The following is an 18714-nucleotide window of genomic DNA, read 5'->3' as shown; positions in this document are numbered from 1 at the left end:
GAGGTAAAGTCCAGCTGTTTAACTAGCATCGCTCTTTTCTTCATTGAACAAAGTTTACACGAATAATCAACATTGACGTCAGATGTATGCTGTTCTTCAGGCATTTTTAAACTAAAAGAAACGTCGACACGTGTACCCTAGATGCGGGACAGTTAATCCTCTTCGGATGCCACATTGATCCTTTCAACACTAGGTGGAAGCATACTTTGGCTTTGTCTATTTCGCAAAAGGATCCACTTCAACCGAACGATTGGGTTAAGTCTACGCGAAAATTTCAATGAACATGCCCTCTCGAAACGATAATGCCACGCGAAAAGACCACCTACACGCGCGTCCGAGGGACAATGGGATGGAAAAGCAAACAATAAAAAAGAACTCATCCACACGTAAAAAATATCCGAAGATGATACTCCTCCTCAAGGAGCTGCCAGCTCATGGCCATCGAAACGGACACTCTCGGCGCGTTCTCAAACGCCGCACTTCAATGGCACCTGTGGGCAAATCAATAGGAGTAAAGTGTAATTATCTTCGCAATACACACTTCGGCCCTCCTCGAAACGGCGAATTCATTGCACTTCAACCTGGAGGCTGCCTGCCAGCCGGGTTGGATGCTCTTGAGCTTGATCAGTGCCATTGGACATCGATCGGTGACGTCGCAAAGCCGTGACTTTCGCCCACCACTGCTCGCCCAAAGGGGATGGGAAAAGAAATCGTCACCAGCGTGTGAGGTGAGCATCTTCGCACACGTGCACTTCAGCCCCCGGGGATGCCCACTGCGCGAATGTGGGACAAAAACCTTTCGTGGCCCAAAAGGAATGTGACGCTCGTGGACACATGTGAGCGTGGTTTTTCTTCCCTTTTTAGCAGAAGAAAAGACGAAACCGTGGGTGTATGGTAAACATTCACGAATTAAGGGTGGACAATAAAATTGATCTATCGGGCACAGTGCCAAGGCGGCACACCGCAGCGCGACGTCAATGGGTCAACCGATTTCTTTTTCGACTCACACTGTGATGTCTTGTGTCACCGGCATTATCGTTCCAGGCGCATCGTCATCATCGCCATCAGCATCGTCTCGTCACGCCATTGGGCGAAGGTGTATTTTAAGATTTTCTACTACACCACCTTTTTGCTACGGCCCACCCCAAGGCGAGCTTGAAAACATGATCAACTGGTGAATGGCAGCTGCCCGAATTGAGTCACTGTTTGCTATTGTTTTACGTTTCGTCCGAAACATGTGCTCCTTAAAGCAGGTTTGCTTAGTTCTTTGCCCTTTTCTAAAATAGAAGTAAAGAAAATAAAACTGCCATCAGTTGAATTAAGTAAGTGAAACGCAAAACATACAATGACTAAAATTGATTTAAAATGTATAACAGATTCACACTGCGTAAGATGTTTTCTTCAAGCCTTTTAAAAAATGATTATAGTACTGAGCTAAGAGATACAAAGTTCGCTCAGCATTAAACAACCGGGTGCATGCATGCGTTATTACTTGCTCCATTGCCCTTGGCACATGAATATCAGGAAAATTGTTTCATTTGCCCCGGGGCAGAAAGTCCCCCGCCACCACCGCTTCCCCTTACCACCCCGGGGAGGGCCCGTCGGAAACACGTTTTTCTGCACGTCACGGTCGCTGGCTGGTAGTGTGTGGTGAGCGTTTTCGTTGCAGCCTCGCTGTGGTGCAAAAATAAAGCAGAGCGATGTAACTGAAATAAAATATTGTAATACTGCACCGGGTTCCGCCCAACACTATTGACGGTGGGAAAGTGTGTGAACATGTTTGTAATGTATTAAAAAAAATAAAATAAAAAGCAAGTCACACTCAATTGTGCACCATCCCATGTAGTTTCAACCGTTTACGTTCGAATCTAGAAAGTGCCAGATTGTTGCGAACGTTCAGTTTGGCGAGGTTGTACCACCTTAAATCGGTACAGCAAAGTGAACGGCTCTATAGAGAAGTTAATCGATGGCAGGAAAAATTAATAACGAATATTTTGGATAAACATCCGGACGGTTATTATAATATTTAATTTTTATTATTTCCTTTATCCCGCTGTGATTAAACTGCAGGGACGTGAGGTCATGAGAAGTAAAATTAAAATAAATTTTAAACCATATTATCAACGTGGATTGAGCTTAAGAAGTCACTTAAATAATATAACTAAAACTATCTTTTTTTTTATGAGGAGGAAATCTTCGGTAGACAACTGGTCAACCCGCCTGTCAAGGGTCCACGGTTAGTGCCGGATTTTTACCGGCCCAAACCCCCGACGTCTATTGGCCCCTGATTCCTCGCCTGGATCTAACCGGATGGCATTACTACTGGACGAGGGGGATCTAAAACCATCCATTGTTTAATACATTCCGCAAAGATTTTGTAACACATAATAAAAGAACAGGTGTAGCTTGAATATCTCGAATTTAAACAATAAATTAATAACGACCATCCGTCCGCATCTTTCGCTGATGGTTCATTCTGCCGCAATGAACAACAACATTGCGTATGCTCATGCGCATCCGGCCACACCGTTCACCGTTGCGTTTGTCAAAGGTTGCGCAAGCCGCAGAAGCGTTACGGTTACGGCCGTTGTTGTGGGGCGTTTGGTTTGGTTGGTGTCTATTAATAAAACAAAGACATTTTCACTGCCACAAAACCGAAACGCTGCTATGTCAGAATCCAAGAATCTCGCGTTTATTCCATCGCTTGTCGCCAACAGAAACAGTCCGAACAGTGCTGTGTGCTACTACGACCCCTAGAGAGACCCGTGTGATAAGTAATTTCGCGACGGCGATGGAAGTCAGCACCGAGAATGGATACTTCCACGGGTACGCGAAGAAGTTCCGCCGTGCGCTCGGGATGAAAGAGTTCGAGCAGTTCGCGGCTCTGACAACGGATCAGGAACGGTTTCGGTTCGTCAACGAACTCAAGTGGCGCGTTGTGAACGATCTACCGCTGGAGCGGGTGCAGGACGAGGGCAAATGTTTGGAAAAAGCGCTGGAGTGCCAGGCGGAGGGTCGCAGGTTGGCGCAGAATGAAGATTGGCTCGGTGCGTTGAAATGCTACAATCAATCGTATCTACTCATTCCGGAAGAAAATGGTACGTTAAAATGTGTAAGATAAAACAAAAGAAAAATTCGGTAACAACGGCGACGAACGTGGTGTTATAAAAAAAGCAGATGATCCTCGTTCCACCAAATTGTGGAATTTTTAATCCATAAAATGGTCATTATTTAAATTTATGGTCCCTCGCCACCATCTGGTGGTCGTAAACGAGCCATTTATTGTTGTGCAAAATGGTGGAAACAGACTTCCCACGCTCCTTCAAACATGGTATTAACACCTGCTGCAAGTTAATTTAGTCCAGCTAATACCATGTGATTATAGGCTGCATAGATTCAAATTAAAGCCATTTTCCACTGCGCTAAAACACTCATTTCATTGATTGATTTATTGCAGCCCACGAAAAATCACTCCTACTAGACTACCGGGCACAAGTTCTGCTGCAGTTGGGCAAAACCGATCATTCGCTCGAGGATATTGATCGCGCCATCGCCTACGGCTTCCCAAAGGATCGTTTGTCCGGCCTGTGGGAGCGTAAGGCGCAGATCTTTCAGTCCAAAAAAGACTTCAAGGCGGCAGTAGAGTGCTACGATAAAACGGTCCATTATCTCAAGCACTGCCCCGTGCTGACGGACACAGAGCGCGATGCCAAGATAGCGGAGCTCCAAAAGCTCACCGACACGGTGTACTACCAGTATAAGAACGTACAGAAGTACCTGGAACCGCCGAAAGGGGACCGCGTGTTTCGACCACATCTGGATGGTGGTGTGCTGTACGAGAGTAACGAAACGGACGGTCGGTTTGCCACGGCCCAGACGAACCTACGGCCGAATCAGTTGATTCTGAAGGAGAAACCCCACGTGGCGGCACTGGTGAAGGAGTACAGCTTAACGCACTGCTGCCATTGCTTCGAGCGGATCGAGATTCTCTACTGTTGCCCGAACTGTACGGACGTTGTGTTCTGCTCGGGGCGCTGTGAACAGATCGCCTGTGAAACCTATCACCGGTACGAGTGTGGATTCCTGCGAACACTGTGGAAGTCCGGGGCTACCATCGTCAGCCATCTGGCGTTGCGAATAATCGCCCAGAAACCGTACTCCTACTTCGAGGGAATAAGGCACGAGCTACCTAACCTGGTGCCCAGTTTGACTGACAAGTATGAGATACTAACCGAGCTAGTGATGAACGACAATAAGTTTGATTTTGTTCTTAGACTTACCAGCGATGACTATCGGAAAGTGTTCAACCTGGTTACGCACTCGGACAAGCGTGACCCGGAAGAATACCTCATCTGGACGCTGATGGCAACGATGCTGAACAGTATCCTCCGGCAGGGAAACTACACGACCATCCAACCGGACGATGGGTAAGTGGGACGGGTAATGGGACTTTGGGATGTTCCTTGCGGGCACTAACATTCTCTTTCACTGTACAGTTTTCTAGGGTACTTGCTGTTACACAACTTGCAAATTGTCAACTATAGTGCGCACGACGTCTCGGAAGTGCAGCGTAAGCGGCCGAATGAGGCAGGAACGTCGGTCGCAATCGGTGCGGCTCTCTATCCGATGCTGGCACTCTTCAACCACTCCTGTGATCCCGGTATCGTCCGGTAATTGCATGGTTCCTACGGAAAGAGATTAGTCGATGAGTTGAACTGTCACATCTTCCCATACACATTCCAGGTACTTCACCGGCACTACGGTGCATGTTCGGACGATCAAGAACATTGCGGCCGGTTCGATTATAGCGGAAAACTATGGTCCACTGTACACGAAGGCACCGCGAACGGAGCGCCGAGAATCGTTGGCCAGTAATTACCGGTTCGATTGTTGCTGCCAGGCCTGCGAGGCAGACTGGCCGGCGTACGCGGACATGGATCAATCGGTGATACGCTTTCGCTGCACCGGACCAACCTGCCAGGAGGCACTGCTGTTCGATCTCAGCTCGGAATGCTACACCATGCGGTGTAACGCTTGTGGACAAACGGTCGACATTATGGAGCGAATTAAGTTGCTTCAGGTAAGCCACGAGCATCACCTAATGGACGTACATGCTCGAAGGCTTCGTCGAGGACCTTGACACAGCCATTTCACTTCCTCCTTTTGCTCCACAGGACGCAAAAATGTTAAACCGATTCAACGAAGCAAGCCACCTTTATTCGGTGGGTCTTTTTGAGCACGCACTATCGAAGTATGCCGCGATCATGGCTATTATGGACCAAATACTAATGCCACCGTACCGGGACTATCACCTCTGCCAGCAAGGGATACGCCGCTGTTGCCTGGACCTGGGCAGTTGCTACGTGGAATGTCCTAACACCGAAAAGTAACAAAAACTTGCGAACTGTCTATCAAGATTGGTTTGTTTACCTTTGCATACACGATCTCTCGAAGGTACAATGTAATCTATGCGCCTCGCATCCATTCATTCTGCGCAATGGATCACGTTGCGTTCTCGTCCCCGTTGGCTTCCGCCTTCCGTTGCGTAAATAAAAACCGGCCGTTCAATGAAATCAACGGTTGCGCGTGCGTCGCTTTGAATACGCGGTGAACTTTGTAAACAACAACAAACCATCCGAAAGCAACCCGGCGTTGAAAATGAAAATGAAACTGAATTCGTGTGGTTCGCAAACGCAAGGCGGGCTGAGAAAATGAACGTCTTCTAAAAATATCCCCGATTGAGCACTTTCTCTCGTTCTCTAACCGTAACTTCACGTGGCCAGGGTTGACGTTTAGATTTTCCCCGTAGTACCATTGCAGCAGGCCATCGGGACGGCCATCTTTCATCCGCCGGGATCAGCTTCAACATTAGCAAGGGAAAACGATCGACCATGGAGATCTACCACAAAGATGGCACGTTCCCCCGGTACTGCGAGGCGGCACGGAAATCGATCGACGCCAATCGGTTCAACGAGTTCGCCCAGCTGGCCAGCAACGAGGAGCGGTTCCGGTTTGTCAACGGCTTGCGGTCCATCATCGACGAGCTGCAGCTGAAGCGTGAATTCAACGGAAAATGTATGGAGCAGGCGATCGTGTTCAAGACGCTGGGCAACAAGGCGTTCCAGGCAGAACGGTGGAACGAATCGCTCGTGTTCTACAACAAGTGCTATCTGTCCACGCCGAAGGCAAACGGTACGTTTTCACAGGCCATCTGATGGCGGTCTCCCCTAGGCGCACATAACCTCTCTGGCATTCTTGTGCGTTCTTCGGGCTATATTTGGAAGCAATGGTTCTGCTGACCTAGATGTGTGATTGTCGAAATTCGTACCGTTCGTTGACATTAGACGACGATCCAAATTAACTCTTTTGATAGTGCATTTCTTTATCGTATCTTGGGCAGGAGAAGATGATATTCGGATTTTTTTATTTCTTTCAGTCCAAGAAAAGTCGATCATATTGGCAAACCGGAGTGCCGCGTTGTACCATCTGGAGAAGTATGATCTCGCACTCAGAGACATTCAAAGGGCCCTCAACCATCAGTATCCCAAGCAGATGATGTACAAGCTGACCGAGCGGAAGGCACGTTGTTTTTTGGCAAAAAAGGATTACGAGGCGGCATTGGATAGCTTTAAGTATGAAAAGCTTAGCCAAGAAGATTTAACAGTTTGGTCTAATTGGTATAATTTGATGCATTTCAGGGCCACAGTTACAGCACTGGACGAGTCGACGCTTCCCCTGGAGCGTCGTCAAAAACTGGAACGTGACGCTCAAATCATGATCAACCTGCTGCCGAAGAACATCGAGATGGAGCAGAAGATGAAGAAAAAGCCTTCTTCGAAACCGAAGGCTCCGGCCAGCCAGCCAACGAAGGTCCCGGAACACTTTGTCGATAAGGCCCTCTGGTTCGACTATACGCAAGATGAAGGACGTTTCGCGCGCACCAAAAGTGATCTGAAGCCGAACACAATTCTTCTACTGGAGCGTCCGCATGTGGCGGCCCTGCTGGAGGACTACAGTTTGGATCATTGCACGCACTGCTTTAGGCGCGTATCGGTACCGATCGCATGCCCGCTGTGCTCGGATGTGATCTTCTGCTCGGACGAGTGTGAGGCCAAAGCGAACGGATCGTATCATCGGTACGAGTGTGGCTTTCTGCCCATCCTGTGGGGCTCCGGTGCGTCCATCACGTGCCACATGGCGCTGCGCATGATCACACAAAAGTCCGGAGACTACTTTGCAAAGATCAAACCGGAACTGGCTGCGCTGACAAACGAGCAGATCGATCAGTAAGTGCCCGAGACCTGCGGCTTGGCTAACCTTTTGTTGGGAAATTTATTTTTAATTCAAACCCCTTTTCTCACGTAAATAACCGGTTCTAAAATGAACAATTGTTCTGCTTCTCCCTGCTAGATTGCCGATCGATGATTACCGCAAGGTGTACAAGTTGGTCACCCACGAGTCCGAGCGTACTCCGGAGGATCTGTTCCAGCGCACGCTGATGGCGACGATGCTGAACACGTGTCTCACACTCGGAGGATACAGTGGGTTAAATTCGGAGACGCAGAACTACATCGGTGGCCTGCTACTGCACAATCTGCAGCTACTGCAGTACAACGCCCACGAGGTGTCCGAAATGATCCGCGATAGAGAAGAAGACGATGGACAGTCCACATTTATCGGCGGTGGACTGTATCCGACACTGGCGCTTTTCAATCACTCGTGCGACCCAGGCGTAACACGCTACTATCGCGGGAATCAGGTGTGCGTGCGGACGGTCAAAAACATCCCGGCCGACTCGATGGTGGCCGAAAACTATGGTCCACTGTTCACGCAGGTGCGTCGCGAAGAACGCCACCAAACGCTGCTCAAACAGTACCGGTTCACGTGCCAGTGTGAACCGTGTCTGCAGAATTGGCCCCTGTTTTCCGAGATGGACCCGAACGTGATTCGGTTCCGCTGCGATGGTGGGAAGATATGTTCGAACGTGCTGAATATACCGGCCGAGATAAACGATTTCATGGTGAAGTGCACGGAGTGTGGCGAGCATACGAACATCATGAAGGGTTTGAAGATGCTCCAGGATACGGATATGTTGTTCAAATCGGCTACACGGTTGCATGCGGCAGGGGAGTATGAGACCGCGCTGCTTAAGTACATGGAGATGATGGCAACGATGAACGAGGTGTTGGTTCCGCCGTACCGAGACTACCACCTGTGTCAACAAGGATTACGGGCCTGTATGCTGGAGTTTGGTAATCGGTACACTAGAGCAATAGCAAAAAAGTGAAGAAATCAAGATGCCCCCTGATAAAGACACTCTGCTCGACGCATTGATTTGTGAAATCGTCCGGTAGCATTTCAATAAAGGAACTGTTTGCAAATGTTTTTAATAAAAATAATGGTGCAATCAAGCAATACCTTTTTATGTAATTGATATTGTGCCTATTCTCTAATTAAATAGCCAATAGTTTGTTAACGGTAAATTTAAATGTCTTATTTGCGTTGAATCACCCTGTAACCAAGGAGAGCGATTTGAAGGTAAATTTCATCATTTTCATCATGGAAATGAGCAATTTCGTATAGGATTAAAAAAAATGCAGGTTCACGAAATAAAATGAAAACAATTATTTGACTTACAAACGTTGTATATTTTAGTGAAATTAGTATAAAAAATATGCAAAATAAGAATTTACTGAGCACAACCATCCCGGGGACAGCAGACCAATGATTGTCATAGATGTCATTTTTGTAAGCAAAACTAAACAACGCACCTGCACTAAATTCCTTGGTATTTGACACGCAGTCAGTTTGTGTGAAAACAAAATCTGTTCGCGTAGAGTGGCGAGTGAGGTGGCCTTTTCTGCTCTGCACCACTCAAGTAGAACCGCGCACGGGACACTTTTGGCGCTGGAGGCTACGTAGAGCCGTAGGAATTTATCTTTCGTTTCGATATCCTCGGTATCGTTTTGTGTTACATATTGTTTGCTGCCGGTGTAAGCTTGCGTGTGTTCTCTTCCATTCTGCTCCAACTTCTCCAAGATCGCTGTGCCGTCTAATCGGCCGTTGCGATAGAAACCGACGAGTGAGGTGAAAAATCAGACCCAAACTATCCGGTCAAGTAAAAGACATTGCACGACAAACATCACTTTGAAGGCAGACAAACCATGGCGGAAGTAGTGGAAGAAGTTATCGCTCAGATACAGGAAAACTTAACCGTTGCTGGCGACCTGGAGGGAGGAGCGGCGACCAATGGCACCACCAAGACCCCGTCGACCCCGGAGGGAATGGCCCTAGCATATGGGACGCTGGTGGTGATGGCCATGCTCCCAATCTTCTTCGGGTCCATGCGCTCCGTCAAGCACCACAAGGAACAGTCGACGGCCTTCGCGAAAACGGGCGAAAAGCCCGACACGATGTCGTCCAAGGATGCTATGATGTTCCCCATCATGGCCTCGTGCGCGCTTTTCGGGTTGTACATGTTCTTCAAGATATTCTCGAAGGATAACATTAACTTCCTGCTCACGGGATACTTCTTCTTCCTCGGCGTGATGGCCCTGTCGCATCTGCTGAGTCCGGTTATTAGCTCGCTGATTCCGGCCTCGATTCCGAAGATTCCCTACCACCTCTCGTTCGTCCAGGGTCCACCGGAGGGTGGCGATAAGAAGAGCAAGGAGAAGAAGTACCTAATCGACTACCGCTTCACGACGCACGACGTCGTGTGCTTCATTGTGGCGTTGGTCATTAGCGTGTGGTACCTGCTTCAGAAGCACTGGATTGCCAACAACCTGCTCGGGCTAGCGTTCGCCGTAAACGGCGTTGAATTGCTGCACCTCAACAACATCGCCACAGGATGTATTCTTCTGTGCGGTCTGTTCGTGTACGATATCTTCTGGGTTTTCGGTACGAACGTGATGGTGACGGTGGCAAAATCGTTCGAGGCGCCCATCAAACTCGTGTTCCCGCAGGACCTTATCACGAACGGTCTTTCCGCGTCCAACTTTGCCGTGCTCGGTCTCGGAGACATTGTAATTCCGGGCATTTTCATTGCGCTTCTGCTGCGCTTCGACAACAGCCTGAAACGGAAGAGTAACACCTACTTCTACGCAACGTTCACAGCCTACTTTGTGGGGCTGCTGGCCACGATTTTCGTGATGCACGTGTTTAAGCATGCACAGCCAGCTCTGTTGTATTTGGTTCCGGCTTGTCTGGGAACGCCACTTCTGCTCGCACTACTTAAGGGAGACATTAAAACTTTGTTGGCGTAAGTATTCCTTATGTAGATTGATTTGTTTTAACCCGACATTTTACATAATCCATTACTTTGCGGTTTCAGGTACGAGGACCACCCAGAGGAGAAAGTGAAGGAAACGAAAAATGCGGAAAAGTCCGCACCGCAGGTGAAAAAGGAAACGAAAAAGAAGGAGGCTAAAAAGGCAAAATGAATGCGATCTCAACCCCACTGACTCTCCCTCAGCCAATTGTTTCCCTCCCTCCCGCAACCAACCAACGGACATTCTAAGGTCCGATCTTCCGGCTCGTCAGCATACAGCATGTTACAAACGAAACTGATCGAAACGATTGTGTCCCAATAAGTGCAAATATTAAGTAACGGGCCATTTCTCTGGCAAACAATCAGAGTGTAAAATAACGATCCAGGATTGTAGCATAAATAATATACTGATCTACCCAATCTATCTTCTTCCTAAAATTCGGCAGTTACAGGAAGCTCCGCATGTTAACTTTATTAGAATATTTTTGGGTTGCCTAATTGTTAGTTAGTTTTGGGATTTTTGTTTCACGTTCATCGCTTTTGCGTCTTTCAACTGCCTTTTGCAAATAAGTTTCTTTTTGTTTGTAAAAGTTATCGATAATCAGTGCAATCTAAACGTATTCCATCAGCACAAATACAATTTACTTACGCGAACGTGGCGTACCGCTTAAGCATAAGGTTGGAGAATTCTAGCAATCAAGACAGTTTTCACTGAAAAACAGTCAAGCGTTCGATCTGAGCTGATAGTGGGTTTTTTCTTCCGACTGAAAAACGTTATTATTTGACTGAGAAACACTCGAGTGAGAGTGTTTGAATAACGCATGTTTCCGCTGTAAGTGTGTTTTGCGTTCTGACGCACAGTAAGGAAAGAAGTAGGGTTTAAAGTGTAGGTAAATTTTGATAAAATGCGACAGTAGGAAAACCATTCGACAGCAGCAGCATCCACTGAGAAGTAGGATGTAAAAGAAACAAACATTAATGCTTATCCAGATGGTCATCCATTTCGGAAAGTATTAACCCCTAAAATGCAACCAATTAAGCTATGGATGAGCGATGCACATAAAGTATTTTAATCTCCGAAGGATGCTTTATGAATAAATCAACGATCATGCGTGGTGATCAAATGTTCACACTTCAATTTGTTTGTTTTCTTTACCCAAATTTATATTTTCGGCCGACAATTCAACTGGAGTAAGATATATCATAGTGAATGATTTTATTTCAAATACGCGAAAAAAATGATCCTTCCCCCCTTAGCAAATTATTTCCAGCACAATCTAAAATGCTCCCTTATGCTGCAGACGGTTTCTTCAGGGAATCGGGCGTAATATCATCGAGATACTTCACGCCATCCTTATCTATTACTGCCACTTTGAAGTTGGGAAGATTCAGAATTAAACGTTTGTGAATTTCCGTAACACCCTTGCGGAAAATTTCGTACGCTTCCTTCTGCGTGATTTTGTCGTGATGGTACCGATCGAAGATACTATTCACGAACATTCCACCGTATCCATGGGCGCCGTGTTTCACCGGTAGTGAATTGGCCAAGTAATCGATGTAGTGCAGCTGTGGACCATCCACTTCATCGTATCCACCGACGAGCATGTTAACATGATACGGTGTACGCGAACGAAGGTAGTCGGCCAGATTTCGGCGAGTGAAATGGGCCGCCGCTTTCGGGCCCAACTCGTACCCGTTGCGCATTTTGTACAGCAGAATGTTTTTGCTAATGTACTCGGTAAACTGAACCCGATCGCCCGGTTCACCCATAGTGGCCAGCATCAGGTTGTCCGAGACCTTCAGGATCTTGTCCTCATCTGGAATCGATGCACGAAGGCGTACGCGTTTAAGGTTAGAGTGTAACGATGACCAGCGGAACTGTTTTGTTTTGTTGGCGAATGCTTACCGTCCTTTAGAACCATGATCGAATGTGCGTGCGTGCAGTCGGCGGCTAGCATCACAAAGTCGGGACCACGAATACCCATGAGAGTTTCCATTTTAACAGAATTTGAGAACTATTTACTTGTTCACGGTTTAATTACAACAATACGAAGCGCTGCACCGATCGAACCTACACCGGAGAATGACAAACAAGAAATTACGGTCGGGTATGTTTGACGTTTCATGCTTTCGATATGTCACGAGCATACGGTCTATATAGAAGAGAGGTTTAGCAAGTCATGAAATAATTTTTACACCGGCGCATATAAAAGAAAACCATCAGCTTATTTAACAGCCATATCAATATTTGATTTAATTTTTCTTGGAATAACAAGATCTTTCACTACCTTTGTAGTGGTCATTTTCAGTAAACAATTTCAGATGCTACTGTCATAGACATGGCGGGTCAGGATATAGTTATGCATAGACCTCTTGCTTACCTAATGAACCTTGAACTAATCCTTCAAATCCCAACCGGCGAAATCGTGGTAAACATTCGGTTAAATCCGCGTAGTTTGTTGCAGATCGCGTTTTTAAAAAACCTTTAGCTATTCTCGCATGATGCCGCCGGTTAAGTACAACATAAAAATAGTTAAAAATGTGAACATTGAGTCGTTTTCGACCGACGACGCACGAAAGTATCGTACAATCAGTGCACGGCTCAAGCGTCCCAATCCCTTGTTCGAGAAGTGGCTGGAAGAAATGATCGCCAAAGCGGAAGAGAAGAACTCGATGGGAAAGATGGCTCTCCAGAAAGCCCTAACATCGCTACGGCGCTACCCACTTCCGCTGGCATCGGGTCGGGATTGTATCGCGTTGGTAGACTTTGGAAAAACAATTTGTGAACATTTGGAAAAGCGCTTGAAAAGCTACCTTGCCAGCGGAGGTACGGTACCTTCCAATCATAATGTAGCCATCGAAAAGATTCTTAACGACGAAGAAAGTGATCACTATCGGGAGCTTACGAAAGGTTTGCAGAGCGCAGCTATTGAGGTAGATTCGGAAACGTCTGAACCCGTTGAAGATGCCATGCCGGACGATTCAGTATTCAATTATGTCCCTGAAGCAGTAGACGGAGGCAGTGATTCGATTGCTATACGGAATCCAAAAGCAATTCTTCTGGTCGATACGGCTGAAACGATCGGCAAATCGAAGAGTAGCCTCGACAGAACGCTTAAAGAGTTGGCTCAAAATAGCGTCGAGCACGAGGTGCGTCGTCTGAGTGTTGGAGATTTTGTTTGGATCGTTCGGGATGACACCGGACGCGACTTCCTGCTGCCATACGTGATCGAGCGAAAGCGAATGGACGATTTGGCGAGCAGCATCAAGGATGGGCGATTTCACGAGCAAAAGTTTCGTCTCAAACAATGCGGTCTGGCGAATGTGATATACTTGATCGAGCACCTGGGAAACAACCGGCAAGTCGGGGTACCGGAAAGCACGCTCACGCAGGCGGCTCTCAATACATACGTGCAAGACTTTACCGTAAAATATACGGAAAACCATCACCACACCGTGATGTATCTGTCGGTAATGTCGAAATTTATCAATAACTCTTTGAAGGTAAGCACATTTAATAAAGTAGGATTTTTAATTTGATCATAGGTAGCATTATTACATTAAGTTGTTTTCGCACTCTTTGCAGAACAAAACATTCGTGGATGTCACAAACCGCCCCACGTCCGAGGTACCAACAGCATTCCCTCTTTCGAGTCACGCCGTTCCCCTGCTTTCGTTCGATCATTTCTACAAACAGTCGTCGAAGACACGAGACTGCACCGTCCGGGAAGTGTTTATGAAGCAACTGCTGCAGATCAAGTTGCTCACGATCGAAAAAGTAAATGCAATCGTCGGGAAGTATCCTACACCCCAGAGTTTGTTCCGGGCTTATGAGCGTTGTCCCAGCGAGACGGAACGGCAGCGGATGTTAGATCTCCCGTTCGGTCCCACGAATCGAACCGTCGGTGAGAAGCTGAGCAAAGTAGTCTACCACTTGATGATGAACGATCGGTACATCTCGTGAAATCTGAGGTAAGTCATTGGTTGGCATTCTTTTTTAAAATATTAAATTCTCAATCCACGAAATGTACGGATACACGGTGGTGTACACCGCCGGCACACCGGCCAGGCCACAGTTCTGACCGAAAGACGTCACACCGATGATGGTGTACGTGCAGTACACGTTGGCGTCGTTGTAAACCTGCAGCGGACCACCCGAGTCACCCTGACAGGTGTCCTTGCTTGAGTTACGGGAACCGGCACACATTTGGGTGGTACTGTTAAGGCCCGTGCGAAGCTTTCGGCTCGGCTCGAACGCTACCTTGCATTCATCGAAGGGGAAACGTTCGAGCGTCACCTTGAGGAGGGCACTGCTCTGCTCCAGCCCGAACCCGATCGCACCCCAACCGCTCGCGATGGCACGCTTTTGCGGTATAGTGGCTTGCACCGGTAGACATATCGGACGGATGTAGGGCGAGAATATAACCTTACGGTTCAGCTTCAGCAAAGCGATATCGTTGTAGTGCGCGGTCTGTTTGTATTCCGGGTGAGCGATTCGCTCGGTTACGTCGAAATCCTCCGGAAATGCTTCATCCGTGGTGGAGCTTAGTGATAGTTCTCCCAAACGAACGACGGTAGCTGGGCCACTAGAAGCAAACATACATGAGATTATGAATTACTAATTTTGAGAATTTAATTAGGTTTTTGGAAACTGAAAAAGAAGTTTGGCTCCCCGAAAAATAAAATTGTTCTACATTGATTCGATCCCATGCTTCAAGGTCAAATCAATTTGCTTCTTATGCATTCGTCGTAGTTTTATTGCTTTTTCGGCAGTACCAATTGGACGAACAATATCAATTTGTATTGATATGCTTGATCTCGTGCCTGTCAATAAACAATGTTGGGTGAGCATTTGTGTTTGGGTGCAGAACGATTGGGTTTACTTAAATTTAAAATCAACGTATTCTTTGTCTACTGAATCACCTTAGCCTTCTTTTTCGTATATTATCAAAGTTTCCAACAGTCACAAACCATTTAAAACAATCCTTCATACTTACTACAAAATGGAGGCTAAACAATGTCCCGCCGTAAGCACGAACCGATCGGAAACGAGCGATCCTCCACAAAGGTACATCAGTTCGGGTGCCGCTCCAAACCCAATCAGAGCCATGTGGGGAAATTCACGAGCCTTCGCTAGCTCCCCGTCGACGATCAGTTCCACTGCCGTGTGGCCACACTTATCCAGGGTCTGCAACTTCGGTTCATCGGCAGTGAGCGAGTTAACGTACTCCTTGGAAAATACCGCTTGCCCATATTCGGCGCATTCTACAGAAGAAAAGTAGAATCCACATGAGAACTGGTTGGTTCTTTGTCTAGTCAGTCTGTCAGTCCGACGCACTATCCCTGATGCGCTGATGTTCGTTCACCGGTGACTGCGTGGTGGAGGCGGCCGTTGTTTTAGCTTGATCACTCGGACAGCACACGATCTGCACCCGCTCGACAAAACCACATTTGGTGGGATTTCCCCGTCGGTTGCGGATATCGTCGATCACCTGTTGGCATTCGGACACGGGACGGCAGATGCCCGGTTCGGACGTTCGTTGTACCACGCACGCATCCCCCACTGGTAGAGAGTAGATGGAGATATTAGGAACGAGTCACTCAACTTCACTATCGATAGTTTTCCCTCGACACGCAGAATAAACACAAACCTTCTAAATCGGCGTGCACAACGCTTGCAAACACTACGACCAACAGCAGTAGAGCCACCGTGAGGGGCGATGCTGACGCACTCGTGCCCCTCCACGGGCGCGCTCCGATGCGTGAGCTCATCTTTACTGCTCCAGATCTGCGGCACGAATGAGCAAACGAAATCGACAGCGGCCCCCGGGACTGCACTAGAACACAAAGCAATCAACCCGCGAACCGCGTCCGGTCTGTATTGCTGAAAGCTTTTAATTTACGGTTCTCACGGAAAGGTGGTGAAGCGCGAAATGTTTGCCGCGCGATGTGCACCGATCGATGCCTTCAAATGCGAACCTCTTCCGTTACCTCCGCCAGCCGTAAGGCGTTAGGTGGATTTGAAACGAATCTTCCCCACCAAACTGTGCCTTCCCGGGCGAGTTTGTTGTGTGTTCTTCGTTCAAGAATGAGTCGGGAACTGGTTTTACCACAAATGCACCGGTCGCGCAAATTATGGGTCTTTGTGCTTGGCGTCGCCTTCGATGGCCTGTGGTAACTCCCCGAAAAACTAGTTTGGGTTAATTTATTTCATCATCATCCATTTTTTGTGAGTGATTTATATAGGGTCCTCACTAGATTATTTTTTTGCAACGCGCCTCATTGCGAATAGCTTGATAATTTACTGGTTCTAAATTGGAACAAGATGCTTACATTTGAAAAATTATTGTCCTTTATGTAGCACTATTCATTCGGAAATTTGCATATAGCCGAGAAATTGAGTTTAATTCTACCAATGATGGTAGAATGATTATGATTGAAATGATCAGGATGAAAAAGGAAAACTTCAAGATACCAGCGTGGAGTTTGACTTCATATATTGTTAGAAATTACGAATTTGAATCCTCGGAAACATGTTTTGCAAACATTCTTTGAATACGCTACACACACTGTAGCACAGTTGATGTTTTACATCATGATGAATTTGTTTGCTTTTCAAATCTGAATGGTAAATAAAGAAGAAAAGTTTACTTTTCAAAAGATAAATGATAAACAAAATATAATCAATGTTAAGTTTACATAAGTCATAATATAACCGATGTAGCAGATCGAGTTTGAAAACGTATTTTTATTTCCCGATGGTTGAAGGTTTAGAAAGAATCGTATTTTCATAACTATGCAACGAATTTTGCTGCTATCACAAGTCGTCTAGTCTGAAATAAAGACTAATTTAAAACGAAGCAGATATCGCTACAGTACATGTAGGAAATATGTAGGACAAGAAAATGGCACCGTCTTCACTTATCCAAAGTGAGACGGTTTCTCGAAAAAAAGTATAACATGTTTTAAGACACTTTCCTAATCAACCCCTTTAGAAGTATTCCAAAGAATTTTGTAGTTTTTGTACTTTTCTGTAAGCTGATAAATTACATTTGTTTCTCTTCATTTCTTCTTTTCTTTAAATAGAATTTCCCGTTGCTCACATTTGTCGTTAACTGTAATGGTAAGATCAAAAACCAAATTCAGCTATATTAGCATGCTCATTAATGCTTCTTTTGGGTCTGTGACGAAAAACTGCATTTGACTGAGGGGCATGATCACGATTGCTCGTTATCGAACAATTGTACAATCGCAAGACCTCTCAGTGTGATTCATATAGTTTTCAATCCGAGACCATCAAACTTCTGCGTGGAATGATGATAAATGTGAGCCGTTAGAGTCAGGGCAGAACTGACCCGGTTGGAAGTGTTTGTAGGCACTGGACGGAAGCGTTCTCGTGTACGTTAAGTTTGCCTCCGCTTCCGAGGGTCGCTCTGCTGCTTGATTCATGGCTCTCTGACCACAGTAACGATGCAAAAGAGCTCATTTCTAAGTATCGGACTTTCCTAGAACAGTATCGGTTTTCCTTGAAATATGATACTCTTGATCTTCTATTACTTTTCTTTCGTTAAACGAGAAGAACACCCCCACATTATTCACTTATGCCATTTTGTTTATTGTTTCACATTAAATATTCTTCCGTCGATGATAGCCGCGTGGATTATTTACAAATTGTATCCGAGAACGAACCTGAACATCAAACTGTTGTCGTCGCACGGAAACAACACTACGATCGAGGACGCCGGTGTTAAGTTGGATGAAAAAACGAGGAAAATCTGTAACCTGCCAACCTTAGGGAAAGCGAATGGTTGGTGTTTTCACTTTCATTCTTCCCAAACTGCCTGCCGTACCGAATGGAAATGGAATGGCCGAGATAGTGTGCGAGTGCGGGCGATGATAAAGGATGTTGAAGAAACTTATCACTGAAGGGCGTTGCGCTATTCCGTTCATCCTGTGCAATGGTTTCGATGGGGTTCTACTTCTGACTGCAGTCGACAATCTTCTGAGCTTCAGCCTGCGTGCGGAAGAAATGTAAGGAAAAGATTCCCATTGTGTTTACGCGGTTCGGGCTTAGCAGTTATGCCCAGTGTAAAGTAGGTGAGCATAATTGAAACTTACTTGTATCATCCGGTAGATGACGAGAAGGGAATCGACCGGCGTTTTACAGGCGTCCTGCCCGTACGACGTGCCCGCCAGCGGGCTCATACCCAGCGCACCCGGCGACCGCTTCCCCCAGGCGGGCGTGAAAGTTAGCTAAAGTTGAAGGAGGAAGAAAAAGTTAGACGTCCCCGGTATCGGCGTGCCATTGCTGGAAACGCTTCTGCTGCTTACCTGTGCATCACAGACGAACATCAAAGCGGCACAGATCAACAGCATGCTGAACAGTTTGACGGTATCCATTACGTCGGTGGTTTCGGTGGGCCGGTCTTTCTCCTTGGACGAAC

The 18714-nt window shown here is 46.7% G+C and overlaps 7 protein-coding genes across 7 annotated transcripts; 4 read left to right on the top strand and 3 right to left on the bottom strand.

Annotated features, from left to right (window-relative positions):
- The first annotated feature begins 2791 nt into the window (after positions 1–2791).
- Positions 2792–5390, top strand: LOC131282003 (SET and MYND domain-containing protein 4-like). Its single transcript, XM_058311384.1, has 6 exons — positions 2792–3098; positions 3458–4217; positions 4275–4427; positions 4497–4670; positions 4744–5080; positions 5175–5390. The coding sequence occupies exons 1-6, from the start codon at positions 2792–2794 to the stop codon at positions 5388–5390; spliced, it is 1947 nt and encodes a 648-aa protein (XP_058167367.1).
- A 501-nt stretch (positions 5391–5891) lies between these two features.
- LOC131281503 (SET and MYND domain-containing protein 4) lies at positions 5892–8287 on the top strand. The gene is made up of 4 exons (XM_058310837.1): positions 5892–6192; positions 6437–6632; positions 6699–7286; positions 7411–8287. The coding sequence occupies exons 1-4, from the start codon at positions 5892–5894 to the stop codon at positions 8285–8287; spliced, it is 1962 nt and encodes a 653-aa protein (XP_058166820.1).
- Positions 8288–8828: 541 nt separating this feature from the next.
- On the top strand, positions 8829–11427 carry LOC131282167 (minor histocompatibility antigen H13). The gene is made up of 2 exons (XM_058311572.1): positions 8829–10261; positions 10334–11427. Exons 1-2 carry the CDS (start codon positions 9165–9167, stop codon positions 10440–10442), a joined length of 1206 nt encoding a protein of 401 aa, XP_058167555.1. The 5' UTR covers positions 8829–9164; the 3' UTR covers positions 10443–11427.
- On the bottom strand, positions 11328–12362 carry LOC131282168 (proteasome subunit beta type-2). The gene is made up of 2 exons (XM_058311573.1): positions 12177–12362; positions 11328–12087 (listed from the first exon to the last, which is right to left on the bottom strand). Exons 1-2 carry the CDS (start codon positions 12265–12267, stop codon positions 11561–11563), a joined length of 618 nt encoding a protein of 205 aa, XP_058167556.1. The 5' UTR covers positions 12268–12362; the 3' UTR covers positions 11328–11560.
- Positions 12363–12772: 410 nt separating this feature from the next.
- LOC131281444 (crossover junction endonuclease MUS81) lies at positions 12773–14234 on the top strand. Its single transcript, XM_058310776.1, has 2 exons — positions 12773–13774; positions 13857–14234. Exons 1-2 carry the CDS (start codon positions 12773–12775, stop codon positions 14232–14234), a joined length of 1380 nt encoding a protein of 459 aa, XP_058166759.1.
- A 33-nt stretch (positions 14235–14267) lies between these two features.
- On the bottom strand, positions 14268–16042 carry LOC131293355 (venom protease-like). Its single transcript, XM_058321435.1, has 4 exons — positions 15922–16042; positions 15609–15833; positions 15268–15535; positions 14268–14856 (listed from the first exon to the last, which is right to left on the bottom strand). The coding sequence occupies exons 1-4, from the start codon at positions 16040–16042 to the stop codon at positions 14268–14270; spliced, it is 1203 nt and encodes a 400-aa protein (XP_058177418.1).
- Positions 16043–18245: 2203 nt separating this feature from the next.
- LOC131281391 (hypertrehalosaemic prohormone) lies at positions 18246–18670 on the bottom strand. Its single transcript, XM_058310719.1, has 3 exons — positions 18602–18670; positions 18389–18523; positions 18246–18284 (listed from the first exon to the last, which is right to left on the bottom strand). The coding sequence occupies exons 1-3, from the start codon at positions 18668–18670 to the stop codon at positions 18246–18248; spliced, it is 243 nt and encodes an 80-aa protein (XP_058166702.1).
- Between the last annotated feature and the right edge of the window lie 44 nt (positions 18671–18714).

This window comes from Anopheles ziemanni, chromosome 2, assembly GCF_943734765.1.
Source record: "Anopheles ziemanni chromosome 2, idAnoZiCoDA_A2_x.2, whole genome shotgun sequence".
NCBI lineage: Eukaryota > Metazoa > Arthropoda > Insecta > Diptera > Culicidae > Anopheles > Anopheles ziemanni.
The sequence above is the reverse complement of the archived record's forward strand: the minus strand, read 5'-3'. Positions and strand labels throughout refer to the sequence as shown.

What these genes read in the sequence shown, in the direction of transcription:
- LOC131282168 (XM_058311573.1), bottom strand. Translation starts at nt 12,267, where the DNA reads ATGGAAACTCTCATGGGTATTCGTGGTCCCGACTTTGTGATGCTAGCC. An exon ending in GATCATGGTTCTAAAGGACG is followed by an intron (nt 12,088 to 12,176) that starts GTAAGCATTCGC and finishes CATCGATTCCAG; the next exon opens with ATGAGGACAAGATCCTGAAG.
- LOC131282167 (XM_058311572.1), top strand. Translation starts at nt 9,165, where the DNA reads ATGGCGGAAGTAGTGGAAGAAGTTATCGCTCAGATACAGGAAAACTTA. An exon ending in GACATTAAAACTTTGTTGGC is followed by an intron (nt 10,262 to 10,333) that starts GTAAGTATTCCT and finishes TTGCGGTTTCAG; the next exon opens with GTACGAGGACCACCCAGAGG.
- LOC131293355 (XM_058321435.1), bottom strand. Translation starts at nt 16,042, where the DNA reads ATGAGCTCACGCATCGGAGCGCGCCCGTGGAGGGGCACGAGTGCGTCA. An exon ending in ACATCAGCGCATCAGGGATA is followed by an intron (nt 15,536 to 15,608) that starts GTGCGTCGGACT and finishes TTTCTTCTGTAG; the next exon opens with AATGCGCCGAATATGGGCAA. An exon ending in TGTTTAGCCTCCATTTTGTA is followed by an intron (nt 14,857 to 15,267) that starts GTAAGTATGAAG and finishes GTTTGCTTCTAG; the next exon opens with TGGCCCAGCTACCGTCGTTC.
- LOC131282003 (XM_058311384.1), top strand. Translation starts at nt 2,792, where the DNA reads ATGGAAGTCAGCACCGAGAATGGATACTTCCACGGGTACGCGAAGAAG. An exon ending in ACTCATTCCGGAAGAAAATG is followed by an intron (nt 3,099 to 3,457) that starts GTACGTTAAAAT and finishes GATTTATTGCAG; the next exon opens with CCCACGAAAAATCACTCCTA. An exon ending in TGTGATCCCGGTATCGTCCG is followed by an intron (nt 4,671 to 4,743) that starts GTAATTGCATGG and finishes TACACATTCCAG; the next exon opens with GTACTTCACCGGCACTACGG.
- LOC131281503 (XM_058310837.1), top strand. Translation starts at nt 5,892, where the DNA reads ATGGAGATCTACCACAAAGATGGCACGTTCCCCCGGTACTGCGAGGCG. An exon ending in GTCCACGCCGAAGGCAAACG is followed by an intron (nt 6,193 to 6,436) that starts GTACGTTTTCAC and finishes TATTTCTTTCAG; the next exon opens with TCCAAGAAAAGTCGATCATA. An exon ending in ACAAACGAGCAGATCGATCA is followed by an intron (nt 7,287 to 7,410) that starts GTAAGTGCCCGA and finishes TCTCCCTGCTAG; the next exon opens with ATTGCCGATCGATGATTACC.
- LOC131281391 (XM_058310719.1), bottom strand. Translation starts at nt 18,670, where the DNA reads ATGGATACCGTCAAACTGTTCAGCATGCTGTTGATCTGTGCCGCTTTG. An exon ending in TGTTCGTCTGTGATGCACAG is followed by an intron (nt 18,524 to 18,601) that starts GTAAGCAGCAGA and finishes CTTCAACTTTAG; the next exon opens with CTAACTTTCACGCCCGCCTG. An exon ending in TCATCTACCGGATGATACAA is followed by an intron (nt 18,285 to 18,388) that starts GTAAGTTTCAAT and finishes TTCCGCACGCAG; the next exon opens with GCTGAAGCTCAGAAGATTGT.
- LOC131281444 (XM_058310776.1), top strand. Translation starts at nt 12,773, where the DNA reads ATGCCGCCGGTTAAGTACAACATAAAAATAGTTAAAAATGTGAACATT. An exon ending in TTATCAATAACTCTTTGAAG is followed by an intron (nt 13,775 to 13,856) that starts GTAAGCACATTT and finishes CACTCTTTGCAG; the next exon opens with AACAAAACATTCGTGGATGT.